We start from the raw sequence: 23,620 nt of genomic DNA, 5'->3' as shown, positions 1-23,620 counted from the left end.
GGGTGAGGACATTCCAAGGGATTTATACTCGGGGTTGGGGAGTGTTCCTATCTCTGCATTACGTGTTTTAGAGCTTCTAGCCCCTTCGTTGCTATCAGCCTGTCCTGTGTGCAAAATCAAGCCCAACTATCAGCAGTTATAGTTCTGGGCTTCTAGGAGTAGAAAAGTCAAAAATAATCATGACATCATGTTTCTGGGAGATAAAAGTCATCTGTTCATCTGTCAGAAGAGCATGTTCACAACCTCAGTGCCAGAGAACCAGCGGTGTTAGGAACAGGGATGTCCAGAAGGCACAGGGATGAGGCATCCCCTAGAGGCAGTTTGGTTATCGTCACTTTGGGTACCGGAAATGTTCTGTGCAATCCGGGCGGCTGGCTTATGCTCCTGGCCCTCTGTGATCTCGGGCAAATGACTTAATTCTCACTGTCACTTCCTCAAGTGTAAACACTATGCTTGCATGGGGGAGAGAATTAAATGAAAATTTAGGTCAAGTACCTAGTACGGTGCCTGGAACACTACAGGGATATCATGAAAATTAACTTCTTCTAGTAAATGAATGACTGTCCCTAAAGGTCTGTGCTCTGCTTCCTATTTGGGGACCTACTAGCAGGAAATTCACTCCCTCCTGAGTCACCCATTCATTCTTGAGCGCCACTTACACCCTTGTAGACATACAGAATGTCAGAGCTAGAGAAAATCTTGCAAGTTTCCAGCTGACAGATGAGGAAAATGAGGTCTGGGAGGTGGGGGTGGACAGTGCTGAGGTGGTCCAGCGTACTGGTGGCAAGCTGAGCCTACAACTCAGCTCTCCAGACTCCTGGTGCAGGGAGCGCTTAATCCTTTACGTGGTGGCTTCTTTCTAGCAAGCCAAAATCTCTCTGGGTAACCCTCCCCAGCGTTGCTCTTTCAGCCCCTCAGGGCTGTCACTCAGTGACCAGAGATCCCTCCTGCAATGCCTGTCCTCTATATAGTTAAAGAGAAGGACTCACCCCCCAAAGCTAAGTCCTCTGTCCCTGTAACTGCCCTGCTTATTGGCAGGTTTCTAGACTCCCCACTGTGCAGCTTGCTTTCCCGTGAATTCACTGAGGGGTGATTCTAAGAAACGTGGGGAGAATGGCCAAAGTATGTTTTTGCAGCCCCCGGGGATAATTCTTATTTCTAATGCCATCCTATTGGGGACACTGTCTCCAAACCCTGCCCCCTTTGCACCTCACTCTTTCTCCTTTCTTCCCTTTTCCTCACTGGTCCTTACTGCCATCTGACCTATTTATTTGTTCATTTGGCAACTGTCTGCCTTATGCCCAATAGAACCAAAGCTCATTTGTGCCCGGATCTCTGTTTTATCCATTCTGTGTGCCCGGCATCAAGAATGGAGCCCAGCGTCAAGCAGGCACTTGAAAGGGGAAGTGACTTTCCCTCCTTCTGGGAGTGGGCCCGCCAGACTTTGAACCCTGGGAAACTTCACTTTGAATGCTGGGTTCTTGGCTGGATTTGGAATAAAATACCTGATGCCTGGTACCTCTGCAGTTGAACCTCCAACTTCAGATCTCCAGACATAACACAAAAAGAGAATGAGAAGTAGCTCCATCGTAAACGGAAAGACTGGAGGGACCATATCAAAGGGGCGAGAGCCCTTCCTTCTTAACTCCTCTTAGGAGAGAACATCACAGTCTTGGTGGGGAGAGGGCTGCACCTTCGATCAAGGAGAGACTTCAACGTCTCCATCCCCAAAACAGTCCTCCCAGTCCTTGGCTCTCTGAATTACTGCCCCCTCTAATAGCAGAATGCAGCTGTACACAAAAGAGGATGGAAAGCACACACACGTGTTCTAGGCGTGTTTCTGCTTGGGGCTGCTGGTGGTGGCTTTCCATGACAAATGAAAGAGGGAGGGACTCTCCGTGCAGGGCTATCTTTGGGGAAATAAAACTCCACAATTTGATCAAGCATGTTTCTCCTGTGAGACAGGACCCTGAGTCAAGCTCTGAAAAATTGCGCTAAGGCCAAGCAAGTTTGCCAGCAGACAGCATGCCTCACGGTCTCATATCCCCACAAGATTATTCACTGCCGGGACGGAGAGCCAGCAGAGGTCCAGGAGACAGCTCGGACTGGGGGGGTCAGAAGATGTGGAGGTAGGTGCCCTTTGGGGCTCAGTGCCTCACATTAGCCACCTCACCAAGTCACTGTTGAAAATCTCAAAGTACAGTCAAGCATTTTCTTGGGGACCTACTCTTACGTGCTACAGGTTCTCTTCCCTATCATATAATTTAGCCCAGACCATAGTCCTAGAAAGTGAAAATCATCTCCCTTAATTTACATGTAAGGAAACATAAGGCCGGGGGCTGAAGTGACCTCCTGAAACTCAAGGAACTAATAAGACAGAGAGAAAATTGAAACCGCGATCTTTCAGATTTCCACGTTGGGTTTCCTTCTATTACAACCTTCCTTAAGACCTTTTTTTTTTTTGGGAAAACAAAAAAAGACTATACGATATCCTACAGATATGTCCAAATTGTTCTGCAAACAGCCAGGTGCAACCATGAGCTCCCAGACTCCACAGTGAAGGGGAACTTTAATGAAAATAATCACATTTCTTACCAGATATTGAAAACAGTCACGCACATACGGCACTTAGCACAGTGTGTTGCATGTCGGGAGAGCTTGGTGAATGACAGTTATCATTATTACTCGTACTAACATTCATACCATGAAGCAATACCATGTGCCAGGCACGTGGGAAATGACGGACACAGGCATCCCTCAGGGAGTCACACATAGATGGTATCTCCATGAAGGAAGTGATACACAAAGGGTCAGACAGGATTAACTGGCTGCCCTGTCCAGCTCAGGGGTCCCTTGAGGATGAGATAAGGGGAAGCACAGGAAAGGGCTCTGAGAAACCCCACCCAGCATGGTGCATGCACGTAATGGGATGGCTGTGATCTCGGTGGATCCTGTAAAGCAGGTAGGAAAACACAAAAGGCCTCAGACATGAATGGCTGAAAACCTACAATGCTATTCCAGAATGTTCCATGATTAAAAAAAAATAAGCTGGTCTCCAATCTCAGCCATCTCACTTATTAGCTATACAAGCTTTGGAAAAAACTCACCCCAAATTTCACTTTTCCCAGTTAAAAAAAAAAAGAATTTAAATATTCTCCTCTATTCTGCTTTGTGCCTAGAGCCTGGTTCCTGTGGAGTGCATTCCCTGGTTCTCTGGGCAAGACAGGCAGGAGATCAGAGGGTGGATGGAGAGAGAAGTCAGGGTATTCCATCCGCATTCTTTCCTTCTTTGTGCTACATCTCTGGCAGGGCCTATATTTTTGCTTGGTGAGAGAGGGAACTTCCTCCTCAATCCTGCTCTCCATGGGCTTCAGTAAATATATTTCCTCCTAGGGTGGTTGCTGCTTTCTACTGTTGTAGGTTCCTGGGAGCTTCATAATCCCTTGCTCCCTTACTTAACCTTACCTACCCTTTCTAAGTGGCTCTTTCATTAAAGTGTCCTCATCTGACCTAGCCAGGGTGGGCTCTGCTTCTTAGAGGACCCCAGCTGACATATTTAGAGCTCTGTAATTAGCCCTCCAGGCATTGTCTCTGGGAGATCTCATCCCCTCTCAGAGTTTCAACCACCACATTTTGCCCAATGTCTCTAAAAGTTGACTACTTTGTAAGTCAATGATGTGCGGGTACTGGGTAGTAACTTACCAGTAAGGGCTTAAAATCTCATTGGGGAACCAAGATAAATTAAATGCAGATTCAAAAAAGAATATAAGTGAGCACTAAACTGTGTCTTATCAAACACTGGGCATCCAGAGATCGAGGTTTAAAATTCTGGGCTTACAACAGGTTAAATGAAGGTTCTGGGGCAAATCCTTTAATTTCTATGAACCTCAGATTTCTTATTTATAAAACAGAGAGGCTAATATCTATCTCACAAGATCAAAAGAGGTGATATATGGGAAAATGCTTATGTTGACTCTAAATTAAAACATGATGATAATGGTGTTTTGCTGGAGGACAGGTGACAGCCTGCTCATACTCGGAATATGAAATCTCCTCTCAAATCTCTATAACCCAAATGAAAACTCTCTCAAACAGGAAAAGGTACCAGCCTCAAAGAGCCTCGCAAAGGAAAGGAATTTCCTTTTTATTTCTCATATGGCCTAATGTGAACAAGTGGGCCCTTTTGCAAGGCTAACAGGCATTTTGTTACTTCTCTGCCTCTTTCTTTCCTGGGCAGGTGGCCAAATGGAGAATCGATCATTTATGTTTCTGTTTCCTAAAGAAAAACCACTGGGAGCTGAAATGTCAACATTCTTCTCAGCAACTTGCAAATAATGAAACACAATTGTCTGGGAACCAAGAACCCCTCAATGAGCTCAGTGCATCTGACAGGAGTGTGTTACGGCAGGACAAATTCTTGGGGCTTTGGGGACCTCACGTTCTGAGGGATGACAGATGGGGCACATGCACAAGGTCAGCAGTCATCACTAGGCCTGGTCCAGCTAGCCTGAGTCAACGTGAATGCGGACAGAGAACCTTTGGGGTGCAGAGGCAGACTCCTGCTCTAAGCCACTTAGACCTCAGCGCTTCCATGAAGGCAGCTGGCCGACAAGGTGCTCTGGGACACGTGCCTGGTGAATGGCTATCTACCAGGATGCTGGGAGAAGAAGCATCAGCTCCTTAGCAGACTTACTTGTGGCTCTGGGTGAGAACCAGGCTGTTGGAAGATTTTTCTTGATGTCCTTTAATTAATATTTGTCAGGAGCAAATCTTCATTTGCCTGGCCTCATACTCAGTAAGGAGGGACTTCAGCAAAATGAAGATCTTGGTCTTCATCCCTATCGCTGACTAGGGGTCTCCTTGGGGAAGAAGACATGGCTCTATCTGATGGGAGTCTGGAGGGAGGCTGAGGACTCCAGGCTCAGTCTCTTTTGGGTTCTCTCCGTCATCTGCCCACTCGTGGAGAGGCTGCACTCTGGTCTGATCTCAGTAATGAATCACAGGTCCTACTCTGGGGCCAGACGGGGGCTGGTGGGGATAGGAAGGGATGCAGTTACCCATCTACTCCACAAACTAAGTGGAACAGCCTGTCTCTTTCAAGGATGCTCACTGTGGCCATGTATCCACGTCACCTCCCTCATTCCAGCATTTATCAGTCATAAGGCTAGAATTTAGAATTCCTCCTGTCAGACTTTGTTATCTACTTACCTATCAGATTTGGGCTTAGCAGAAGAAGAGAGCTCATTACTGGATTGCCCTAAAATCTCATAACATTGCTTAATTATAGAAAGAAAGAAAGGAAGGGAGGGAGGGAGGGAGGGGGGGAGAGAGAGAGAGAGAGAAAGGAAGGAAGGAAGGAAGGAAGGAAGGAAGGAAGGAAGGAAGGAAGGAAGGAAGGAAGGAAGGAAGGAAGGAAAGAAAGAAAGAAAGAAAGAAAGAAAGAAAGAAAGAAAGAAAGAAAGAAAGAAAGAAAGAAAGAAAGAAAAAAGAAAAGAAAGAAAACATTAACCTTTCCCAAGGTGATAATTTGTCAAATCATGATTTCACCTTTTTCTAGTATACTTTATAATAGATACATAACTATTAAAATAAAGTTTGCTTATGTAACAGCTAAAAAAATAACGGGTACACAGTTTAGAAAATTAAGATTTTTGGGTGCCTGGGTGGCTCAGCTGGTGAAGCAGCTGACTCTTGGTTTTGGCTCAGGTCATGATCTCGTGGTCACAGGATCGAGCCCTGTGGCTGGGCTCTGGGATAAGCACAGAATCTGCTTCAGATTCTCTGTCCCTCTCCCTTCCAGCTCTTGCTTGCTCTCTCTCTCTCAAATAAATAAATAAAATCTTTTAAAAAAATTAAAAGAAAGAAAATTAAGATTTTTTTTTAAATGATGATTCCTACAGCCATACTACAAGGAGACTTAGCATCTGATATCCGTGTTAAACTGCTGAGAAAATTTGTATAGTATAAATAAAAATAATAGCTCTGATTTATTAAGCAAATAGGAAAGGAAAGGCAACTAGAGGGTGTTTTATAGATACTGTCCCAGTTCGTACTTGGAGGAACTTGGCCAGCCTTGCATATATATACATGTATTTTTTTTCTTTTCTTCCTCCTTCCTTACACTTAAAAAAATTGCACTGACCAACTTGTGTCCTGAGGGACTACTGGAAGATATGAAAAAAAATTCTCATAATATTGTGTTAGATGAGGAAAAAAACCAGGATATAAGACTGTATAATAGTAATTCCAATTGTATTACATATGTTTATAATTCATATAATATACATACAAATACAAAGACAGATTAAGTTACACACAAAAATGTAGACACTGGTTTTCTTTGTGTGGTGGGATTATGGATGACTTTAATTTTTCTCCTTATATTTTTCTGTATTTTCAAAATATTTTACAATGAACATTTTGTGAATTCTATAATTGGGAAGATACTTAAATTATATGTGTTAAATGCTTCAGGTATTTTATAGACTTCCTGCTAACTCATTTGTTTTTTCAATGTTTTAAATTGCTTTTTAAAAGAAGGAAACATAGACTATATGAAGACCAGAATGTGGGAGCAAACAATGCTCTTTTTCATGTTTTAAAGGCCATTTAATAACATAATTTTATTGTGTATATTAATTTTTTCCAATCTCTTTCTTAGATTTTTCAATAAAAAGGTCTTCTTTAAAGCATTTACTATCAAAAACTTCTCTGTGATATCTCTAAATCCCACAATCTCATTACATATTACTTAAAAAATATTTGCCTTTTACAAAGTGTTTGGAAACATTAATAGGAATGATAAGAATGAATAAAATTAGCTTTTATCTTAACATAGCATCTTTTACCATATTTATCATATGGTAAAATATTTAAAATGTATTAAAAAATAACAAAGGGGCAAAGATTCATAAAATCTGAGGGACTATAAAATTTGACAATTTTACTTTTCTTTTTGCAGGCATTGTGCAATGAAGATAACATTGAATAAAAGATGATATGCTCAGAAGTTATAAAACTGGGCCCCCAGCAAAATATCTCCACATAGTAGGTGCTCAATAAACATTTTCGTAACAATTGAAATCTCTTCCCAATGAATACATGCAGTGATTCATCAGTGAACCAAGTAATTTACTACTAAATGAATAAGTAAAGAGTTTTATCATAATGATCATAATCACTCCCTTCCCTCAGTCCTATAAAATCTGTGATATTGAAAGTAAAATGTTTGCAAAGCACCTTGAGTTTCATCATGGAATCTTGACATAACTTGTCTCCCCGAGCTGCAGAAACCTCATCAATCCCGATCAGCTTGGCCTTGTACCGGACCCCTTCACCTTTAAACCTCTTTATCAAAGTGGCTTCACTGCGATCCTGACCTAAAAACAGAGAAAAGCAGGATTCAGGCATGTAAGCATTCAGGTCCCACTGTCTTTAAATACCCATAGTATCGAGATTTGTTCTCTGGTTTCATTTATGTTCTAAGAAATCACTGGACCGAGTAGAAAAGAATGCTAGTTCTCCTGGATGCAAATTCTGACTCTATCCTTTTAAATCCAGAGGCAAGTTATTTTTCTCTGAGCCTCTGTTTTCTCAGGCAAGAGAAAAAGAAAAGAGTTAAAAATAACCAACCCAGTGGGGCATTAAGATAATTGAATCAGACAACATGTTTAAGGAGCCCAATACAGAGTTTGATACACACCAGGTATTCCACAAATAATAATCACCTACTAAGAGTTCATGTCTGACATTCTTGTTAGAATAGTATTAGCACTGAGCCTCTTTGGCATTTCCAGCATTTAATAGGAGTTTGGCCAGGGTCCAAGATCTTCTTACACCCAATTCCATGGGCTGTTTTATGGTGGGACTCCAGAGTAATTGCTTTGTATCAAGTAATGACCCAGGGACAATTATCAAAAAAATGGTTTTACAATATCTCTTCTGCTAGCTCATGTGTGTGTATAAGGCGACTTGGTATGGTGGGCCCATATCCTGTAACAGCCTTTCTCAGTAATTATTAACATAATATTTTGCTAGGACATGTCAACCAGACGTTCAAATACATCCACATAAAATAAGGACAGTAAAGTTTCTATGAACTGAGTGTTTCATGGGAGATGTTTTATAAACTTGATCCCCACTCTTTGTAAAAACTCAACCATATCAATTTTCTAGATAATGAGGATGAAGGTCACAGAATTCAAGGAGCTTGTCCCAAGTTCACCCAGTCAGAAAAAAAGATGAATGCACAGGAATTAAAATTTCTAGTATCATCAAACTTTCATAAAGTTTGCACATGTGGTTCTTAAGACCTAGAGCACCCTAGTCTTCTGATACTCATGTCCAGGAACATCATGAACTTGAACTTCCAATACCTCGTCCATCAAGCCTGCCGTCATGGGGCAGAAACTTTGGGCTGAGCGCATGAGAGAGAACCCAGCCTACTTCCTTTTATCTATATGACGTGCAAATTAAGGCCTTTCCATAATGTGAATTGAGAATTATTTGAGCTGAAAACAGGAAAAACAACGGCAATAGTTAACCACAGCATAATGCTTTTCTACTGAAAAAAACTTGCGGTTCATTTATTTATTCCATCGTCCCTCTCTGAGGGTCTCCTCTGTGCCAGATGCTGTAACTCACTGCAACAGACGTGTAAGACAAAGTCTGTGCCCCTACAAGCTCAAGATTCTGGTGACTGAAAATAAAAATGTGCAAGGCACTATGTTAGTCGTGTAAGAAGGTAGCAGCTTTAGTTGGACATCCTCATTTCAAATCACGCCTTTCTCACTTGAAAACCAACTAAACTGTCTGTGGAGCCTCGGTTTGCTCATCTGTCAAATGTGGATAAAATATCTACATTCAGATTTATCGTGAATAGTAACTTCTAGAGGAGAGTATGTGCGAAGCACGGATTCACATGCTGAGTTCTCAGAAAATGGTAGTTGTCGACACTATTACCAGCCCAGTGAAAGAAGCACGTAGAAGATACGATGCTGAGGCAAGGAGGGCACAAAGGAGAAATGTCTGCAAAGCCAGACCCCTGATTTCCAGCTAGTGCTTTTTCCCCACTGTACCCTTGCTGACTCCTGGTATATGCAAGCCTTTGAATTATATTCCACAAAGCAGAAATAACACAGGGATGATTAGTCAGAACCTATAATCAATGTAAAAATTCAGCCTCAGGATTCTGTGAGGGCAGATGTCAGAGACTAAAGCTAAGAACAAAGAAGACACTTGCCATGATACACCCTGTACAGACATCTAGCTCAACAACACAGCTGTGGACCGGCATGTCACCTCTCTGCATTATCATGCAGTGTTGGGCAGGAGTGGCCTATGGTTTGCTCTGGTTCTTGGGAAGGTTATGTTACTCTGTCCCAAATACCATCTCTGCCTCTTCAACACATGACACTATTTCAGTCACCAATCAAATCCCTTTCACTGTGTGGGACTTCTCCAAGCTTTACGTATAGGTAGCATTTATCAGGTTCTGTTCAAAGCGCATTGTATACACCAACTTGTTTAGCCCCAGAAATAACCCTAGACATAGGTACTGTCATTCAGGTTTTTATAAATGAGGATCTAAATTGAACATCTGAGAGGCCAAGTAACTTGTCCAAAATTACTAAGTGCGACCTGAACCCAGATCTCTCTGACGCCAAAGCCCAGGTTTCTGGTTTTGCACGTGTTCTGTGTTTTCAAGTTTGTGCTCTTAACCACCAGGATTAATTGCTTCTCATTCTACCTGACTTCCCCATCTTTATATTGTATCAAAACTCACCTGGCCCAAATCTGTTGATACCTAATACATTGGTAGCATTAAAACTCCACTGGAGAGACAGCTTGAAAATGGAACAAACAACTTCCAGCCTCCGCATCATGTCCCAGAAAACATCCACGAGTCAGATACAAAGACAGCCTTAAGAAACATTTGTCAAGGCGTAGAGCTCTACCAAGGAGGACGCTTCATAAGGAGGCAGAGCCAGATCAGGTGAACGAGGGCAGAGATTAATAAGAAAATATTAGGCCATTTAGAGGAAAGGAAGGAGCCCAATTTAGATTAGGACCCAGGGCCAAGCTAATTTGTATGAAAGGGCACTTATGCAGTAGATAATCCAGTTTCTCATTAAAGGCTCCACCATTAAAAGGGTAATTTTTCATGAGCACATCTTGAGCAAGGTCTCAGTTATATTAGTTAAGAAATAAATAACAGATATCAGAGCCATAAGGCTATTCCATCAGAGACCCACACGATGTGAGGGTATTAGGGTAAGGGTCAGTCTTCATGCGTCCCAAGTCATCATGAATCCCCAGCCTGTTTTGCTGAAAGCACCACTGACCCTATGCTTCAGGATGGACAAAAGAAGGGACACGTGTTTCAGGAAAATCATCAACACTGTCACTATCAATTATCGAACATTCACTCTACCAGTCGCTGTGCCAAGATTCTACATGCAATCTCTCATGTGATCCTCACACCTGCTCTTTAAGTTAGACTCTGTCACCTGCCCTATTTTATGGAAGATAACCAACAGCAGAGCCAGAATTTTTTAAATAACAGCTTTATTGAGATATAATTCCCATACCATTCAATTCCCTCTTGTAAGGAATGTAATTCAGTGGTTTTAGTACATTCACAGAGTCGTACCACCATCATTGCTAGCTAATTGCATAACATTTTCATCACCCCCCAAAGAAGCCCTGTACCCATTAGCAGTTACTCCCCATCTCCCCCAAACCAACCCAGGCAACCACTAGTCCATTTGCTGTCTCTATGGATTTGCCTATTCTGGAGGCAAACTGCATTTCATATACATGGTATCACACAATGTGTGGTCCTTTGTAACCGGCTTCTTCCACTTCTCATCGCATTTTCAAGGTTACTGCATGTTATAGCATGGGCCAGTATTTCATATTCCTTTGTTTCTGGCTGAATAATATTCCATTGTATCGAAGCACCACATCAGTTGATGGACATTCAGGTTGTTTCTATTTGGGGGCTACTATGCCATTTGTGTTAATCAGTTCCTAGGGGGCATATTTTTCAATTCTTAGTATCAAACCACTTCTCCCTGAGTACCACTTCTCTCCTGGGTATAATACTGGGTTATATGGTAACTCTATCTTTAAATTTTTGAGAAACTATCAAAGTGTTTTTCCAAAGTGGCTGTACCAGTTTATAATCCCACCTGCAAAGTATGAGGGTTTCTGTTTCTCTGCCAGATATTCTTGCCAATACTTCTGTTTGTCTTTTTTGCTTTTGCCATCCTTACGGGTGTTTAGTGGTATCAGAGTTTTGTTTTGCATGCTCCTCAGGACTAGTGACGGTGAGCATCTTTTCTTGTGCTCATTGTCCTTTTGCATATCTTCTCTGGAGAAACTCTATTCAAATCTGACATAGTCGGGGCACCTGGCTGGCTCAGTCGGAAGAGCATACAACATTGATCTCGGGGTTGTGAGTTCGAGCCCCACACTGGGTGTAGAGATTACTTAAAAGATAATAAAATCTTAGAAAAATAATAAAAAGAAAATCTGACATAGTCAAATCTGACAGCCTGAGATTGAACCCAGGTGTTATGAAAAATTTCATGCTTTTAACCAGTAGGCTCTTTGGCATTGGTTGACCTTACTCCATACTCTGTTATGGTACTTGCCACTTTTTACTTTGTATCGTAGCTATTTGAGAAGATGTCTCATGGAGCCTACAGTAAACTGGCAGCTATCTTACTCCTAAGACAAGTACCTTGTAAACACACACACTGTGCCTGATCTTTTCAGACCTTATTCCCCTTACTCCTCCAGGGTTACTGGAAATAGGCATTGTCATCATTCTATGAATGAAGAAACCAAAGCCAGAGAGGTCACTAAAATTACTGCAAGCTGAGCTGGGAACAGAATCTCATCTTGTCCCATGCCAAGACCTGAGATCTTCCCCTGGGAGGCAACAGGGTGTAATGGCCCCAAACAAGAGCCCTGGATTCCCAGGACCGGCATTCTGGTCCCAGCTCTCCCACCCACTCCCCTCATTGTGTTGTGTTGGGTAAGTTCCCTTCCATGTCTGCCACAGTGTCTTTCTTCTGTGAAGAGTAGCTAATAGCCATTGCTCCCACACTGGGTCCTTGTGTAGGTCAAAGACGTGACCCACAGATAGCAACATAAGACAGTGACTGGCAGTCGGGGCTCAACCAAAGTTGACCACTGTCATCTGGGTGATCGTACTTCTAGCTTGCCTGGGACAATCCCTGTTTACACCTTCCGTCCTAACACTACTACTACTATACTACCATCCTACTGCTCTCAAAATTATCCCAGTTTGGATAATCGGTGGTGTGGTCACCCGAGTTATATCGTCACCATTTATGTACTGCCCTGCCCCAGGGTGCTCTTTGTGCTAGGCAGTGTGCTATCTTTCTGTGGTACCTAGGTGTGTGGAAAGAGTCCCCTCTCCTTTCTGGAGGGAGCCACATTTCAGGAGGGGACACACAGAGCTTTATAAAATATGACCAGGGCTGTGAAGGTCATAGAGAGCTGAGGGGAGGAGAAATTACTTGTTTGGTGGGGAGAAGATTAGGAACAGCTACAGGGGTGAAATGACATTTGAAGGAGGCTTGGTGAGGAATCAGTGTTCATCAGGCAGGAAAGGGAGAAACTTCCAGAAGAGCCAAAAGTATGATGATGTTCAGAGAAAAGGTGAGTCATTGGGTTAGTCTAGTCTTGAGTATTTCTCAGCCCTAGCTACGTTTTAGAATCACCTTGGGAGCTTTTAAAAATAGTACCCCACAGATTCTGGGTAGATTGGTCTGGGGTGAGCCTGGGTCAGCAGACATGCTTGGGAAGCACCGTGTTAGAGCACAGGCCTCACGTGATGCTCGCCAAGGCTGCGGGGGCCTATTCCTAGGGCCCTGGAGCTTTTGGGCTCTGTTCTGTAGGCCCCAGGAGCTCTTCATGATCCTTTCTGTTGTGAGGATAAGGTTTAAGTAACACTGAGACAACATCTGGGGATGATGGATTGACCATGCATTCCTTCATTCATGGAGTCAACATATATTGTGTACCCACTATGTGATCTAAGGTGCTAGAGATACAGCAGTGAACAAAACATAAACAGCCCTGCACTCGGGGAGTTACATGCCAGGCGACAAGCCAGTGGGCTACTGCAGACTTTTCTTCTTTCTAATATAATGGAGAATCAATCACCTGTAAAAAACAAAACCCCAAGCCCCAAACCCCAAATCACAGATTCCTAAATACCATCCGTTGAGACTCTGAGTCTAGTGGGGGGGACCCAGTCATCTTTGAGGATGGCCTGTATCTGGGTCAACTCAATCTACTGGGTCCCCTTCTAGAAACAGAAATTCCGAGCGGTCACATCGCCTAACCTGATACATCTAGGTTAGTGCCAGAGCCAGGATTGAAACAAAGGTCTGCCCAAGTCCACAGAACCAGGATTTCCAGGGTTTGGGTTTTTATTTTTAATCCCATGTCTTTATCAGTAAAATACTGTTGAGCCTGTACATCGAAAATAGGTATATTTGTGTATAACTTACATACATGTACTACCTACAATCTGTGCATTAATATTATTAAAGCTCATTCAGTCTTAAAATGTTTTAGTTTAGAACCAAACATAAAGAGATGTCTAATAATTTCCCACATCCCCAGCAGATTATCTTGCATACCCTGCGGGGGTCTGCATCTCATAATGCTTCCCTGCGGATTTCCCTGAGAAATAACAACCTGAAAGATCCTCAGGGAGTCACGGCAAACCTACAATCACAGTAAGGCATTTGGGTTTCCAAGAATGGTCCGTTTCTAATTTAACAATGGACTGCTGGTCATCCTAGCGGCTGCTGTCTTTTACGGCCGCTGAGGGTTGGTGGGGTGCACATACATCACTCTAAGCATCTGGAGGCATCCAGAAGTCACCACAGAAGTACCTCCACTGTCACCCCTAATCCGTGCCCCACACTGCCTCCAAAGAGCCGCAGCCCCAGTGCCACCTCATCACCACTCTACTGTCCTTGAAATGCCATTGACTTCACTCCGCCTGCAACAGGCAGCCTCCCTCTCCTACCTCATTTTGGCTTCAACTCCAGTCCTCCGGGCCAGGCTTCTCCGTGCCCTTGGCCCCTGCTGTTTCCTCCTCTCTGATTTGCCTTGTCTCTTTGATAAATGTTTCAAGTGTACCTTCAGGTTAAGTACACCTTCTGTTATGAGGGCTTTTTGGGGGGGTGGGGGGAGGAGAGAGCCCCTCCTTCCCTATCCCCATTCCCCACCAACTAAAATTAACCTCTTTATATACTCCAAAGGCCTCTCTTGAACCCATCAGCCTCACATTGGGCCCCTTTCCCCCTTATCTCTCACCTTCTGGCCTTTACCCAGATCCTCCAACAAGCCCTACTATGTGCAACGCAGGCTGAGCTCTGCACCTTTGCACCTGCTATTGTCTGAGCCTGAAAAGCATTGCCCTGCCCTATCTCTCTCCACCACCGCCCACACCTGAGGCCTCAGCACAGGACCATGTGCCCAGGGCTCCTCGGATCCCAGGGGTCTATCTGGGAGGTCCCCTCTGAGATGCCTCCATAGCACTTTCCTGAGAATCCCCTTGCATTTTCGCAATGACTTAATCTCATCTGTAGAAATCTGTTTAAATCCAGCCTTATGCTCAGTCTATAAGTGCCAGAATATAGGGAGCTGTGATGGAATTGTTGACCAAGATACCAGAGCGCAGCATCTTCCTAACACAATATTCTCTCACAGTATCCATGGCACCTCATTGACTTTGTCTTCATGCCTCCTTCTCTGCACTTGAGCTCCACCAAGGCAGGGGCTGGGAGTGATTCATCTCTGGTTTCTGAACCTAGCATGATGCCTGGCACAGAGTGGAACCGCAGTGCCCAGCTCTACTGAATAACTGAATAAATGAATGAATTTCTTTCTTTCCTTAAAAGAGGCAAGTGGACTCTTGGAGTCAGAATCACTACAGGGAAGTGTAAAGGGTCACTAAACACCCCTTCCATACAGACCCTATTTCAAATCCATTCTGTGAGTGTGATTCACTTAGTCTCCAAGGAATAAAATCCCAAATGGGATAAAGTAAATGTCACACTCATGGTTATTTTAAGGTTGCCTTTGCGTTGAGCCATTAAGGAAGAGAGTTTCTCAACCTCATCATAGACCTGCTCCCCTTATAACCCAGGAAATGCTGCTCCTCAGAATTTAAATCACGGCAGTCCCCAGGGCACTGAGTAAATTCCCCGTTTTGAACGGTCCTCAAAGCTGCTGTCAGGAAGAACACTGAGACCCTGTCTTGGAGCAGAAGGTGCTGCCAATGTGGACGTCCCACATGGGGAGTGACCTTGCAGAAGCTTCAACTAACAGTGCTCCGTCAGAAGTCAGGGTCCAGAGGAAGCAGGCAATTAGCATTTTTTATGACACTGAGCAGAGAGCCCACAGAATCCACTAGAGTAACACATGCCTCCCATTTCGGGCCGTTCACTAAAGACTGCTAATGGCCACATGAAAGATACTTCACACCCAAGATTATTTTCTCTTTATCCCCCCAACTCATCACAGATTGTAATGAGCCCGGCCACAGGAACCCACACAAGAGCCAAGGTAAGTGTTTTGCTGTGTTTTCTTCTAATGTGGTCAGCCTGGCTGTGAGTTCTTTTAACTTCCGATAGTTAAGAGCATTTCCCTGTCTAGCGGAGGTCAACTTCAACAAATTCCTTACACTGAGCTGAGGGTTCACTTCTAGGTTTAGAGAGATACTTAAACATCTAAGGAAGTGTCTCAGTCAGTTCGGGCTGCTGTAACAAAAATCCTATAGAGTGGGTGGCTTGAACAGGCTGGGGCTGAAAGCCCAAGACCAAGGTGCTGGCTGATTGAGTTCTGGGAAAGAGCTTTCTTCCTGGCTTGCAGATTACTGTGTCTTCCCATGGTAGACAGAGTGAGTGTGCTATCTCTCTTCCTCTTCTTACAAGGGCACTAATCCCATCAGGGGTGGACCCTCATGACATAATCTAAACCTAATTACCTCCCAGAGGCCCCACCTCCAATACCATCACATTGGGGGTTAGGGCTTCAAGGTATGAGTTTTCTTGGGTGGCTGGGGGTGAGGCAGTAATATTCAGTCCATAATAAGGGGGCCAGGATTTGTAAGGAAGGGTAAAAAGCTGGTTGATCCCTGAGGATGAGCCTGTCCCATTTTCATAAACTGTCTTACTGAAGAATCACCATACCTTGGAGAGGGGGGCTGGGGCATAGGGAAGTCAGGTCATTGACACAAGGCCACACGGCCAGTGAGGGGCACGGTGCCTAACTCTTTGGAGTCCAGTGGCCTTTCAGTAGCTCTGCAACTTCATATGCGTCATACTGGAAAGGTTATTTAACTTTTCTGAATGTTAGCTTCTCCATCTGTAAAACACTGCAGTTATTTGCACTGCTCTCTAGGACAGTCAGAAGGATTATATAAAACAACACACATTTCACTCTTAGCACACTCCCTGGCACATCATAGTCATTCAGTAATATTTATTACCTTCCTCCTCCCCAAATAATATATTTCACATTAAGCACCAGTGGCCCAAAGCGAACCAGAGCAAAGCCTATTGCAGTAGGAGTGATGGTCCCAGCTGTTTGGGAAATATTTTTGGTTGCCTGGGAATAAGGGTGCAATTAGGAATAGGATGTTCCTTCCTGAAGGCAATCGGGAGATCACCTTATGAATTATTAACATAATACCTAAACTGAGACATCCTCCTTCCTTCTGCATATCTATCTGAATTACCAGGCCATCCATCTTGATGATAAGAAAATTTCAAAGAGGTTTTTTTTTCCTCCCCCAGCCTGTCCAACATGATTCTGTCCATTGCCGAAAGAGCTCTATTTTCTGTTATGTTGTCTGATTTAAGAACAGATTGTGGGGGGGATTTCAGAGCCCAGCAGCAGAGATAACTTATTTTATTCAGAATTCTATCTTGCAATTATCCAGGTGTTGATTTGCAATGGACAAATAATTATGTATACTGGCTGCGTAGGAGAGAATGCTGATTTTGTGTAATTAACTAGCTGGGTAGCGAGCAGAATGAGGGGAACAACACACTTAGGGGGCTGTTAAAATGTGCTTTTATGAACATGGTTGCTGTCATTATTGCTAAAAGGTAAACTAATTAAAGAGCCAAAATAACATTCAACCTATTATTCATGCACACATTCTCTTAAAAAGATGTTCTTCACTGGTATTTCTGAAAAGAGCTCTCTATAAAGAGCATCTGGAATCCATTGGCATCTTCCCAGGTAAAGCCAATACTAAGATTCCAAAGATTCTAGTTCGAGTACTGGGAATCTGCATTTTCAAAGACTGGCCTAGGATTCTGAGGCTGAGTCAGATTAGGAACAAATGAAGTGTAAAGCAGAGACCTCCATACAAGTGACCCAATCCTTACGCTCGGATAGTTGGTCCTTCTTTCATTTCCTTTTTATTTAAGGTCCACTAGTACTTATTTCTGTTTCTTTTTCTGTTTTTTTCCCCCTGCTGGGAAAAACAGAAACATCCCGATTTTAAGATTGTAAAGTTATCTGTAATTCTTTGTGGCTGAGACCTTCTGAAGCCCCTTCCATGGAGACCGAGGAGCTTGGGGTATCCTCCTAACTTGGGCCTGTCCAGGACCATTCAGTCTAGCTTCTCATCTGCAGCTGTATTTGTCCATGCCTGCTTACTGAGAGCCTGTTCTCTGAAAGGCATTGCCCTGCCCTGTCTCTCTGAGGACAGCACACACTATTGGCTTCTTGGATGTCTGACGGTGGGGCTTGTGTCTTTTTCCTGGTGGTCAAGAGACAAACTAAACTAGTGTGTGTTGCCACGAGGGTCAGACCAAAGCATGGACAAGGCTTTAAAGGGTATGTACGTCCTTCTTGATCACGCCTTCATTCCTTTACAACGACTGAGCATGGTATGCATTAGTAGCCCCTTCTTACAGATGAGAACATCGAGGCTCCAAGAGGGTAAAGCCTGGCCCGAGAGGACAGAGCTAGGACAAGGCGGAGCCAGAGTGCCAAACAGCACGTGGAGTTAATCAGAAGATGTTTTAAGGAAGCGACTGTGAAGATTTGGGCTGGGTAAGAAGCAGGAGCACAGAGGGCAGGGGAGGACTGGTCTGAAGCTAGAGCCCCAGCATTTATCTGTTTCTGCCATTTGCAACCCAAAGTGTCCTATTAGGGGAACAGTGCTGCATGGAGGAAGGCAGAGGGATGCAGATAAAATACCAAAGGGGTGGGGCGCCTGGGTGGCTCAGTTGGTTAAGCGACTGCCTTCGGCTCAGGTCATGATCCTGGAGTCCCGGGATCGAGTCCCGCATCAGGCTCCCTGCTCGGCAGGGAGTCTGCTTCTCCCTCTGATCCTCCCCCATCTCATGCTCTCTCTCTCTCTGTCTCATTCTCTCTCTCAAATAAATGAATAAAATCTTTAAAAAAAAAAAATACCAAAGGGGTGGGGGCAGGGCAGAGTAAGGAAGGGGGAAGAACAGCTTCCAGATGGGGGTTCTCAGCTGGCTTTGACATTCAGAAGACTCAGTCTAGAGCAAGTCACTTCAACTCTGCAAAGGAGGACAGCAACACTCCCCTTGTAGGATTACTGTAAATGCAATCATATATTTGAAGCATCCAGCACAGCTGGGCAGCTCCTGGCCAGTATCCCATGTTGACAATATTTTCATCCCTTTCCTGTGGACTGCAGGCTACATGAGGTGTGTCTCCTAGACCAGTTCCGGGTCTGAAGGCTCATCCCCCCCAGGTGATGTGCTGGCTTAGGAAGGCTCTGGGGTGAGTTGCTCTCAGAGAACTGCCTTCCACCAAACAGAGTCATATTGCCCTCACCTCACACCTGGATGTTTTGTTCTGTACTTCTGCAGTTCTGTATTAAAGTGCCATATAACTTTTAAAAGGCTAAAAGTTCTTCAGAAGCATTTAAGTACAGATTTTAGTATTTCTTTGAGCACTTAAATGACCCAAAGTTTTGATTTTTGTTATTTGATGGTATCAGAAATGATGTTTTCCTTCAATTAGGGTGTCGGGGGAGGGGGAAAAAAATCATAATTTTCTCTATCCTTGCAGGTTCTTGGCTGAGATCCTCCTGTAATAAAAGAGTAACAGGAGAAAAACACAAGTTTAGTAACACATACCCCTCCTGTATACATGAGAGAGACCCAGGAAAATGGAGTAACTCTCACCTCGCTCCCCATGGTCCCTGTACTAAGATCCAATCAATGGGGGTGATTATATGTGTGGGTATAAAAGTCCAAGTCCCTGGCCTCCATTTGCAGATTTGTGACAGTGCTGAAGGGCAGAGTAGAGCTCCCTGCGGAACAGTGGGGTCAGCTGAGGTCTGGGCCGCAGCTGCATTACAGCCCAGCTCCTGGCTCTGCCCAGTCCTGCCACCTGACTGTCCCCATCGGGGCTGATTCTGGGGCATTCCCCAGTAAGCTCCCCAGAGCCGATCTCTGCGTCTGCCATTGTTTTCCTGGGAACCTGGTCAAAGCCCCGCACAAAATCAATGCATTTGAGGGAGAGTGTTCTGAAAGACAGGGGGTCATGATGTGGAGAGGTAAGCCAGCAAGTGCCAGCCCACAATAACCCAAGGGTGACAGGAGGAGGGCTCGGGGGCAGCACCCAAAGCTCACATAATGTAAACTGATGCTGACGTTCCATGAGACGAAGCCTGATTGAGAAGGTACATCCAGGACTAACACCCTCTCACCAAATGCACGGCAAAGGCCCCTGGCAAAAATATTGAGTGTTCACCAGCCATCCCGGGCAGGTGAGTCTGCAGGAGTAAGTGGAGTGACCAGCCACCCCCCAGGGGCATCCTCACTAGCACCGGATCGGGGAGGTACTGTGGGGTTTGCTTTCCCGAAATTCACGATTTGCGCCCCTCCACTCCCACCACCCCTGTGTGGCAAATGCACACCAGAACAGACACTAGGCATTTATAAAACCCTGGAAGCTGATGACAAGTGAAGACAATTTTGTTTTTCAATGAAAAATAACAGATATATTTTTAAACCTTTTCTACTTCCTTTCTTTAAAACAACTGCTTTTTTTTTCTTTCTAGTTACAAAGTGAAACATGCTCAAACCTTACAATTTGGAAAATTCAAGAGAGGAAAAAAGGGGGGAAAGTCACCCATAATACCTTCCGGGGGTATCAATGGTTTCACTGGAGTATATGCTCTCCCAAACTTTTTCCGAAGTGTATACACACACACAAATACACACTTCTCAAAAATGTTTTCATGCTATAAATCTGTAGCTTGCTTCTTCCATTTGGCAGTGCATTATGCATTTTCTTCCATATTGATATTTTTTGTAACATGATTCTTAGTGGCTGCATAATATCCCATCATATAGATGTATCATAATTCATCTAACCAACCCCCCTATCATCAGACAGTTACGATGTTTCCAGTTAAAAACAGTGCAAACAAATACAATATTGAGAATTCCTCCTAAAGACAGTGGAGAGATGGATTTTCCCTGTGAGGATGCCTCCCTGGAGTATCAGAGTAGATGCTTCATTATTTTCCCCTCCCCTTCTTCCACTCCAGAAAAGTGTGGGTTCAAAATAGACACATGTGTGAAAACAAATGCACATTTACCCCTCCCGATGTCTTTCTTTGGGAGAAACACCGGAGGGCAAAGGAAGGTTGTTTGTGTGATTTGGATTACAAGAGAATCCTTGTAAGCTCAGGCCATGTTGCCCACGGGAAACCAGGCGACTGAGCAAAGGAGAGAGAAGCAGGAGAATGGGATTTATTCAGCGAGCTGAGGTGACAGCGCAGCCCACAGCAGCCGAACCCCTGGTTTGGAGTTCTCACCCAATGTGCGTGAACACTCGGAATGTGAAAGCCTGCTCTTGGACCCAGACAGAGGTTAATTAAATCACAGATGGACAAGGGTTTCTATTTTCACATGCAGCCTGCAATTGGCCAAGAACTTCCTTCTGCGGCAGCTACAACTTCCATGGGGTCATCTCCATTAGAAAAAAACAAGAGGATTTAATTGGGTGTCTCTGCTGCCAACTTGTTTTCAGACTATTTTTTAAGGGAGATTATTTTGGTCCTGGTATATTCTGGTGTGAGCAAGGCTCATGCTTTATCTTCCATCTGCCTTCTAAACAAGAGGGCTGTGTATACTAACGACTGATTAAATCATTTCTTTAGAGTACAAAGAAGTATTTGTGATGAAGACAACAGAGAGGGCAAATCAATTATTTACTGAGAAGGCTGCAATATAAATTACATTTGATTAAACTCAGAGATAAATCTCAGTGATGGAGGTTTTAAGTGGAATGTGCCGGAAGAGACAGTGACTAAGTGCCCCCGACATCGCTAGTAATGAATGCAAGGGGGCCCAGCCCTGACACCTCTGGGTCTCTTAACAGAGTCCACTGAATATTCGTCCACACCACAAACATGTGTCGAATGTCTCCTATGTAGCACTGGCCCCAGGGGCCAGGGTACAGTCGTGAACAACAGGGAGAAAAGCAAGCCCCTGCTCTCCTAGAGCTTCTGATCTAAAAGGGGAAGGAAGATAATAAGCCAGTAAATAAATAATGAACAAGATCGTTCCAGATAGGGAAAAGTGTTATGGAGATGATAAAACAGTCTGATGAAATGAAGAGTGACGGAGACAGGGTTGGGGGGGGGGGTCGGAGGATTCTTCGAGATAGGCTGGCTGGCCCACGAAGGCACTTCTATAGAAATGACATTTGAAAGGAGATGTGAACAATGAGAAAAGGGCAGCAGAGCCAGGAGGGAATGTGTCTGGCCTGTTTACAAAACAGAGAGAAGCCAGTGTGATCTGATTGGAGAAATCGAGGGGGAGGAGGAGGTGGGACGGGGCTTCAAAGAGGGAGCCGGGGCTCCTTCCCATGCTGCTTTAGGAAACAGGGCAAGGAGTAGGGGATCTGGCTCCAAGTGCAAGTGGGAGCCATTGGGGGCCATCAGGCAGGCATATGACTCACAAGTTGTAAAAACTTCTCTGACGGCTCTGTGGCCAAAGGGGACAAAGTCGAAGCCAGAGTCATTGTGTAGTCCGGCTGCAAGACGGGATGAGAAGGATGGCAGCAGATATGGAGGAGGGGGGCGGAATCAAAACAGACCTTGGAGGAATGGCAGATAGGGTTTCCCCACAGACTGTCCATGCGAGAGGCAGGAAAAGGGAGGAAGCAAGTAACAACGGGGGAGTTTTGGCTTCAGGACCTGAGTGGAAGGCAGAGTCACTTCCTGATACAATGTCGTCCTAATCTGTGATGGCCACAGAGCCGGTGGAACCTGGTGACTTTCACATCCCAGCTGTGTGCAGGGGGTGTGGGATTCAGGAACAGAGAGACGCAACCTTGGAACGCCCGCCTGCCACCAGGGCACCTGTCCTCGCTGAGTCATGGGCAACTCCTTATTTACAATACGAAATAGCCAAGACCTATCTTGAAGTTTGTGAATGAAATAAGGAAGTGCCAACAAACAGCTGCTCCATAAACATGAGCTCCTTTTCCTCCGGTTTCCATTGAGCACCAGAGTTCAGATTGAACTATGTCACTGCTGAAAAGCCCTGGCTTCTTCTCAGCATGATTTTTATCATAGGAAATGGGCACTTTTTTTGGTGTTTGTTTTGGCTTTTTTTTTTTTTTAAGGTTTTATTTATTTGTTTGAGAGAGAGAGAGAGTGAGAAACAGCATGAGACGGGAGAGGGTCAGAGGGAGAAGCAGGCTCCCTGCTGAGCCGGGAGACCGATGCGGGACTCAATCCCAGGACTCCGGAATCATGACCTGAGCTGGTTAAGTCGCTTAAGCAACTGAGCCACCCAGGCGCCCCTTGTTTTTGCTTTTTTATTGATTCTATATTGCTTCTATCTCACCGACTGAGTGAGAGTTGTCTCATTCATCCAGAGCAGACACCTTCCGAAATGTGTGCCCAGTGTCAGTGATTGAGCCTCAGCTGACTGCCTTCTCCCACACAGCCCCGTCCTCACAGTGGCCACATTTATACATTATGACCCCACCCTCAGGCCTCTCTTGATTAAACCGGATGGTGACACTGGGTCCAAGTTGTGACAGTTAGAGCCCCATCCTCGGGAATTGAGAACTGAAGCAGAGAGAGGAGTCACTTTGTCTGTGTGACCAGAATCGTAACACAAGACTGTAGAATTGCTGGGGCACCATCTTTTCCTGCTTGAGTAAAAGAAAGGCAATCTTATGGAAAAAAGGCAAAGGGAAAGATGTTCTGGAAGAACGGACCACAGAGACAAAGTACTGTTGGAGTCCTTAGTGGGTCCAAATCCTTGGGTCATCCTTCCAGAGGCTCAGCTCATACATGCTGTTCCTTAAATTCCGTGAGACACCTCTGAATCCTTATTGATATGTCCCTCTGTCATATTTAAGCCCATTCAAGTTGACTTCTGTTACTTGTAACTAGAAGACTTTCATTAATAATGGATGTGAATTTCTGTCTATCTGGCTCCTCGCCCACTGCTGGGTCGGGGAGAGACAGTCACTGAATGCTTGCTTAAAAGAAGGGGTGTTCGGGGCGCCTGGGTGGCTCAGTTGTTGAGCAACTGCC

The 23,620-nt window shown here is 44.5% G+C and overlaps 1 protein-coding gene across 1 annotated transcript in view; it reads right to left on the bottom strand.

The window, feature by feature from the left end:
- Positions 1-23,620, bottom strand: part of DAB1 (DAB adaptor protein 1) — a 581,991-nt gene that overhangs the window by 130,277 nt on the left and 428,094 nt on the right. Inside the window, exon 3 of the mRNA XM_035018460.1 lies at positions 7,240-7,379. Within this exon, the coding sequence (XP_034874351.1) occupies positions 7,240-7,379 (140 nt within the window). The remainder of the gene's footprint in view (positions 1-7,239; positions 7,380-23,620) is intronic.

This window comes from Mirounga leonina, unplaced genomic scaffold (genome assembly GCF_011800145.1).
Source record: "Mirounga leonina isolate KUSES-001 unplaced genomic scaffold, KU_Mleo_1.0 Mir_173, whole genome shotgun sequence".
Lineage (NCBI taxonomy): Eukaryota > Metazoa > Chordata > Mammalia > Carnivora > Phocidae > Mirounga > Mirounga leonina.
Note: the sequence above shows the minus strand (reverse complement) of the source record. Positions and strands in the feature narration are given on the sequence as shown.